The 7,964-nt window shown below is 37.7% G+C and overlaps 1 protein-coding gene across 1 annotated transcript in view; it reads right to left on the minus strand.

Moving 5' to 3' along the window:
* Positions 1 to 7,488, minus strand: part of LOC136038617 (cyclic AMP-dependent transcription factor ATF-2-like) — a 50,977-nt gene extending 43,489 nt beyond the window's left edge. The window contains exon 1 of the mRNA XM_065721845.1: positions 7,348 to 7,488. Within this exon, the coding sequence (XP_065577917.1) occupies positions 7,348 to 7,360 (13 nt within the window). The 5' untranslated portion in view covers positions 7,361 to 7,488. The remainder of the gene's footprint in view (positions 1 to 7,347) is intronic.
* Positions 7,489 to 7,964: the final 476 nt, after the last annotated feature.

The raw sequence follows: 7,964 nt of genomic DNA on the forward strand, positions 1-7,964 counted from the left end.
TTTGAACACATATACAGTGTTCATCAGCAGTAAAACTGCTGATCATGAACACTGATTTTCCATGAGAAAATCAGCAGTTTTACTGCTGATAATGAACACTGTATATGAGTTTGAAATATCCAGTTAAATAATTTTATATCTATTCACTGTCAATAAAAAGGTTTCATCCCTATTTTGAACTGTTTTACTTTCAAACTTTGCACATTTTTCCCATGTAGTATTGGTTATTGGGAAGCCTACAGACATTTTCAGGGGCAATTTTTCTGGTGGGGGTGTAGAGGGGAGGGTGTTACATGGGAGGATCTTCCCATGGAGGAACTTTTCATGGGGGGAAGAGAAAATTTATATGAAGGGGGCACTTGATTTCCCAGTATTATTCAAAAAATGATAAGAAATTAAATTTCTTTCAACCGAAAATAAGAAGCAACAATAAAATTTAAAACAAAGATTTAAGATTAAGGTCTTTTATTACTTCAAAAGAGCTATTTACTCTAATTAAATGGCCTTTGTGATTCTAAGTCACAAATAAAGAATTGGAACCATATTCTAACTTTAGCATAAAGAGTGAGGTGTTGACAAGGGGGTAAACCTTCTCATATATAGAATAATTTCTGTTTGTTTTAAGTTTTAATCTTGCTTCTTACTTTCAGTTGAAAAAACTTCCTTTTTTTTAATTTCCAAATAGAATGCAGTGACTCAAAGCATAAAGAGGGAAGAACCAGGTGTCATTTGATATCTTTCAAGGAGTTGTTTGTGGATGTCAGCACACTTCCTAGGTGAAAAAAAACTCATCAACTCATTGGATTTCCTTGCCCCAAATAATGATTTTGGTGAGAGAAGACCAGTTTCTGCATGCTGTGATACTATCATTGCCTTGGTCTCGCTGAGGTTCATCTTTTCTCCAAAGGAACTAGCTGAATTGTTGATAGCATTTACAATGGCTTGGAGCTCCTTTATTTTTCTATTCAGATAGTTAATGTCATCAGCATAGGCAAGTAGAACAAAAATGTATCCTCCCAAGACTATTCCAGTGTTATTAGGGACAAGTGCCAACACAGTATTTAGGAAAAGGGAGAAAAGACTAGTGGGAGGAGTAATACTTAGAGAAAACCTATAGAGGTAGAAACATCTTCAGTAAGTCCTCTACTGATCTGCACTATGCTTCTAGCCTTATTGTACAAACTTGTCATAATATTGATAATATCAAAGGGATTTCCATGGTGAGCCAAGATATGCAAGAGACTATCTTGCCTGATCAGGTCAAAGGCTTGCTTAAAATCAATGGACAGTCTGTATAGTTCTTTACCAAATTCAAAATAACATTTATTTGATTTGTTTGATACTTTTCAATTGTGAAACATATTTCTGAAACATCCCCCCCCCTTCTAAACTCCTGGAATCATTGATGAGGTAAGCTAGCTTCCAGTACAGGTGTAAAGGCAGATATAGCACAAATTCTATTTGCAACAGACACCTTAAAAGAACCACCAGAGATGACAAAAATGGGTGAAATGACTAGGTAGACTAGTAGACACAGACTGAATATAAGATGGTATTTACTAATAGATTATGCTTTGCCACTGGGGACACAGCTGTAGTTGTGGGTCCCAGGGATAACTTAATCATTGTCTTTTTAAGGAAACTCAACAGCTGTATTTTTTTGTTTTTGCTTGAGTTAAATGTATTATTGGAAGTGATTCAATTTATTGCAAGTGCTTTCCCAGTAGATAAATATTTGATATGTAGCCAACCACTTTCAGTTAGGGATTATTTGATGTATAGTCAAGCAAGAAGACCAGTGCTGCTTTTAGAAAAGAGGGTGCTAAAACTGATAACAGCCAAGTATAAGATTGTAGCAATGTGGGTACTAGTGTATATTGGGATTAAGGGAAATGAGCAGGCAGATTAGCTGGCAGGGCACTAGGTATAGGGATAATTCAGCATGTCAGTACAAGAAGCTACTAAAAGAAAAAGAGGCCTTGAACTAGAGGTTTCAGAACCAGATCCTGTAATTGTGGTACCCTAACTCCTGATCTATACCAACAAGTTAGGCACCTGGATATTCATATATTCAGGCTTAGAACAGGCCATACTTTAATTGGGAATGATTATTTAAATGGAAGGCTGTAGTTGTAGCAGCAGTCACAGCAAAAATAGATAAATAATAGTAGCTGTAGGGGTGGTTATTTCCTGCAAAGCTCAAATTGTATGCATGTGAGTAAAGTGATGGAACCACAGTTTAGTAAGGCATCTTAAGTGGTGAGTGAAAAAAATGGGTAAAACAAGATGAAAATCTGCATCAGTAGAATAGGTAAAAATTCATGAAATTACCATTATAAATAATTCCCTTGTGCCAGTATTCAGATCCTAGGTGGCTTTGATGATTTTCAGGCTTTCAAGTTCACTTTCACAAGCTATCAAAGTCCCAACATATGAACAAAATTACTAGACCTTATCTTTAACCAACATTGAGGAATTCAATAATCACTCTATACTCTCCCTGTTGTTCACATTAGTGGCAAGCATACTGTAATATAGAAGCCAGTAAAAAACCCTCTGACCAGGTATGCAAAATATTCCTAACTTGCCAGTAGCAGAACTCAACAAAATCCTGAAAATTGCTGACACCTTAGAAGGACAACTTGTGTTTTGATAGCTTTTTTTTAGCAGAAAAATGGTATTTTCAAATAAAATCTGCCAAGCAGCATGCTACTTTGCTAATGCACTTTTTGTGATCCTGTCCCTGGCAGGTCCCAGTCAATGAGTAAGTACAATCCATATACTCAGAAAAAACTCTAGTTTTACCACAACTGGCTTTTTTGGAAAAAGTTGTTGACAGTAGGCCTACTTGCTGTGAAAATGGTGACAAAATGATGCAAGAGGTCACCTTAAATTACCTTAAATTGCAGCTTGGAGCAATATAAGGATTATCCATCCTTGTGATGCTCCATGAGAAAAAAAGAATTCGTTAGGTGTAGATTGTGGCTGTTAGATTAGACTCTTGTGGAGGACTCTGCAGCTTCCCAATTGTAAAGGAACTCCTGGCAGTGCCATTCCCTATCAAGGTGGGACTTGAACATGTCAATTGAAGTAGCAGAAACTGTTTCTTCAGAGAGCTGGTTCCACATATTGATGATTCTTTGGCTGAAGAAGTGGCTTCTATGTCTACTCGTGGAACGCTGCATGGAGAGCTTCAAAGAATGTCCTCTAGTACCAGAATGCAAGGGCTGTGCAAAGAGACCAGGAAGGGTATTTTTAGAGAGGATTTTTTTGGTTAAAATAATGTTACCCCTTTTCTGTTGGTATGTCAGCGTTGGCAGCTTCAAACGACGTAGTCTTTCTTCGCATGGAAATTTATTCATGTTGGTAACCATCTTAGTGGCACAACGCTGGACATCCTCAAGCAACTTCCTATCTTTTTTGAAGAAAGGGGCTGCCAATGACATTCCAACCTCCAGGCGTGGACGTACAAGCGCCTTATATAACTTCATAAGAACTCTAGGGTGTCAGCTGGAGATGGTTCTTTTTATGATACCAAGGGTTTTATTTGCAGAAGATGAAACAGACTTAGCACGGCTGCTAAACTTTAATTGGTGATCTACAATAACCCCAAGATCTCTTTCATCAGAAACAGCAGAATGGAAGTTGTCTTGAAGGAAATACTTATGATGCTTGTTATTTTTGCCAAAATGAATTACATGGCATTTGTCAACATTGAAAGTCAGAAGCCACATGTTAGCCCATCTTACTAGACTATCAAGATCTGTTTGAATTGATTCCTGGTCAGAGGGAGTTGCCGCTTTTCCAACTAGTTTTGAGTCATCAGTGTAAAGGGTAATAAGATTTGAAAGAAGGGTGGGTAATTCGTTAATATAGAAGTTGAAAAGTGTTGGTCCAAGAATAGTGCCCTGGGGCACGCCACTTAATACAGTTGTGGGAGAAGAGAAATGAGGAGTTCCTTGCAAATCAAAAACTCTGACACTCTGTGATCTTTCAGAAAGGAAGCCCATAATCCACTGTACAACACCTTCGTTGACACCTGCAGCCCTCAATTTGATTATGAGGAATTCATGATAAACTTTGCCGAATGCTTTGGACAGATCAAGAAGAATCATGTCGACAGGAAAACCCTCATCAAGCAGTGTAGTCACTAATTCATATGTTTGGATAAGGTTAGTGTCCACAGATCTACCAGATCTGAAACCATGTTGTGATGTGGAAAGGATATTATTGACCTCAAGATGTTCAATTAGAGCTTTATTAACAAATCTCTCAAGCACCTTAACAACTGCAGAGGTGATAATTATGGGACGGTAATTCTCTGCTGAGTCTCTTCATCCCTTTTTATGGATCGGGGTTATATAAGATGTTTTCCAATCATGCAGTAGTTCCCCATTTTGAAGAGATAACCGGAACAGCATGCACAGGGGGTAGCTGAGAGCTTTTCAACACTCCCTAAGAAGACGTGGATGAACACTGTCTGGTCCCTTTGACTTATTTACATCAAGCTTCTCAAGGCTATTGAAAACCATTAATTCACCTACTGACAGATCAGGCATAGGGAAAAGCACTTCATACAATGGAGGATCTGGTGAGGAGGTGCCTGAATTTTGGGTAAAGGCAGAAGCAAATTGTGCATTTAGAATGTCAGCCTTTTCTATTGGAGATGAGAGTAATACACTGTGGTCAACAAGGTCAGGAATAGTATGATGATTTGGGTTTTTAGAAGAGACGTGTCTCCAAAAAGATTTTGGGTTTAACTTGATCTCAGAAGCCAAATTTTCCTCGTAGGCAGATTTCAGTTTTTTTACAGAATCTGTTACACAATTCTGTACTGCCTTATAAAATGACAGGGTCTCCTGGTTCCTCTTCTTCATATACTGTTTCCAAGCTCTAGATTTCTGGTTAATCAGCTTCTTAACTTCCTTAGTGAGGAAGGGAAGTGTTTTGGGCTGTTTCCTAAAAATAACCCTGGAATGTTTCTTTTCAAGAGCAAGAAGAGTTTTTTTGAAATTTAGCCATGACTCATTGATGTCACTGGTGATAAGCATTGACCAGTTTGCAGATGAAAGTTCCTGCTGTATTGCCTCATAGTTGGTGAAAGTCTGAGGACGAAATTTAGGTTGAGGATGACTATTTAGGGACAACACAGACAGAATAACTAGGTGGTCACTACTAGCAATTGGCAGTAAATAATCATTACAAATGAGGGAATCAGTATCACACAAAATGACAAGGTCTAACAGCAAGGGATTCTGATCAGCTCTATAGCGTGTAGGCTTATCGATAGTCTGTTGAAGAAAATTATTTGATAGGCAAGATAGAAAAGGTGAGTCTCTACTATTAGATGAAATATGTCCAGTTCCTTCAACCCACTCAATTGCAGGAAAATTAAAATCTCCAGTGATTATTAACTCAAATGAGCTAGGAAGAGATATTGAAGATGTCATTTCATCAATGATAGTTTTGAAGGCCAATTCACTATCTTCAAGGGAAGGAGCACTTGGACTTCAATAAACGCACCCAAGACGCAAATTTATATTAGCAATGGAGATATCAAGCCATACACTTTCTATCAAAGATATATCAAGCATAGTAGGATTTACAACACTAACCTGGATACCATCTCTTACATAAACACCAACTCCTCTTTGACAATTTGAATGCTCCAAGTTGCTAAATAGTTGATATCCCGAGATCTGTAGGGATGTTTCAGTAACCACCAAAAAACCATGTTTTGGTAACAATTCAACAAAACTCGCAATATCTGCTGCTTCCTCCCTAAGAAGCACTTCGGATTCTAGAAGCTTATTTGTCAGACAGTCAACATTGCTTGAAAGAACACGGAAAGTATTTTCAGAAAGGGGCTTCCGACTCGGGAAATTCGGCTGTTGAGACTCAGAGGTAATATCAGATATAGTACTTGAAAAACTTGAATCCGCTGAATTCTGACATGACATGAGCAAATTATTAGATATAACATTTGAATTAACATTAGCAGAAATAGCTCTTAAATCAACATGGGAAACATTTGGAGAAGGATTGGATGAAGCTTCACAAGAAATATCAACTGACGATTTATCAAAATGAAACACTGGGGAAACAAAACTATTTACATGAGGACATGATGATATAACTAGGTTTCCATCATGGATTGCTTTGGAGGGGACCAGGGTGGCACTCCCTAACTGTGATGAGCAGCCTTGTTTTTTGGAATGATTTGGCCCTTGAAGATCATGAGGTTGGGCTCACCTGAGCTTATTCTTCTTTTCAACTCCTCAACTAAAGCCTTCCTCTTGTTTCTCTCTTAGCTTTTCTATGATCATTTTAGTAAAAGTAATTTTCCTGAAAAGTCAATCCTTGTCAAGTCACAAAAAAGCATTGGGCCTTTTTTTAATAAAGAAACAAGCTGTGTAAATTAGGATATCAAGATGAGGGTAAAAAATGTGCAATATCAAGTATCTTCAACTAAAGAAATATAAACACAACTTTGGTGCTCAAGCAGTTAACAAGCTCTGGGAGTCCAACCCCTCTAGATTCCACCAAAAGGCCCCAGAGACTATGGGAAAAACTCAAGAATCAGAAAGGGAAATTGTACTGCTTTAGATTCAAATGGTAATGCTTTAGTTTATTTAGCATGTTTCCTGCAGAAGAGGAAACAGAATATTTACACAAGTTCATCAATAGCCAAGTATTAGCTGTAGAGGGAGGAAGTCAAAATTTATAAATTAAAATATGTTCCCAGAGCATATTTTAGGCTCTGAACATATACTTTTAAGTTTATTCACCTAACTCAACTAGCCGGGCTACTTTTCAAGATATTAAAATTCTAGTTTAGGGTTTTTTCTATATTGGAATGTAGGCTAGTTGAGCAGGGTGAATTAAACTTTCAGAAATCTATCCACAGCAAAAATGATCCCCTGCGAAGGTATTTTGAAGCCCATGCATCTACTCCCAGAGCATATTTTAGGCTCTGAACATATACTTTTAAGTTTATTCACCTAACTCAACTAGCCGGGCTACTTTTCAAGATATTAAAATTCTAGTTTAGGGTTTTTTCTATATTGGAATGTAGGCTAGTTGAGCAGGGTGAATTAAACTTTCAGAAATCTATCCACAGCAAAAATGATCCCCTGGGAAGGTATTTTGAAGCCCATGCATCTACTCCTCCAATAGACATTGACCTCTAATGCCCTTTTAAAATCTTTGTGTCATAAAAGTCAATGCTGAAACAATCCAATTTTTAGGCACTGTAATAGACATTTTACAGTAGGCCTAATTTAACTGTTTGACAAGCCTATTGGGATTCTAGCAATACAAACTTAAAACAGGTTATTCTATACTAACCAAGAAAACTCATTTTCAAAATGAGGAAAGTTCTTTCAGTAATGCCAAAAAAGATTTACAAGGAAAGCTGGGCATTCCCTCAGCTTTTAGAGGCATAAACTCTCATTTGTTCTTCGATATCTTCAATAGGCTACCGACAGTGTTTCCACTTCGCATGCTTCGAAAATCGGTATGGCGTCCCCAAAATTCGGTAGAAAATCGATAGATAGCGTCACTATCGGTAGGGAATTTCTAGACATGCCCACACCCTCAAAGTGCATTTAAAAGTTCGTAGGAATGCTCAATTTTCTGCTGAATTCACAGATCAATTCAGAATTAGACCATTCTGCAACGGTCAATCGACTAACGGCTGATCATACGACGATTTAAAGCAATGTTCTCTTTAAAACTGCAAAAGAGTAATGGGGAGTTGTTTGATCTCGTTGTAATAACGACGATTATGAAACGTTGCAGTTGTTGCAAATGCAGCGTTTGCAGTGGCTCTTGTAAATCTCTATTATACTGAAATGGTATACTCTTGAGCTAGCGGCGATTTTAAAATGTTGCAAACGCTGCATTTGCAATAGTTGCTGCAAATCTGCAGCGCCAGTGAATCTGAATGCTCACAACGAAAAAAC

Source organism: Artemia franciscana, chromosome 18 (assembly GCF_032884065.1).
Source record: "Artemia franciscana chromosome 18, ASM3288406v1, whole genome shotgun sequence".
Classification (NCBI taxonomy): Eukaryota; Metazoa; Arthropoda; class Branchiopoda; order Anostraca; family Artemiidae; genus Artemia; species Artemia franciscana.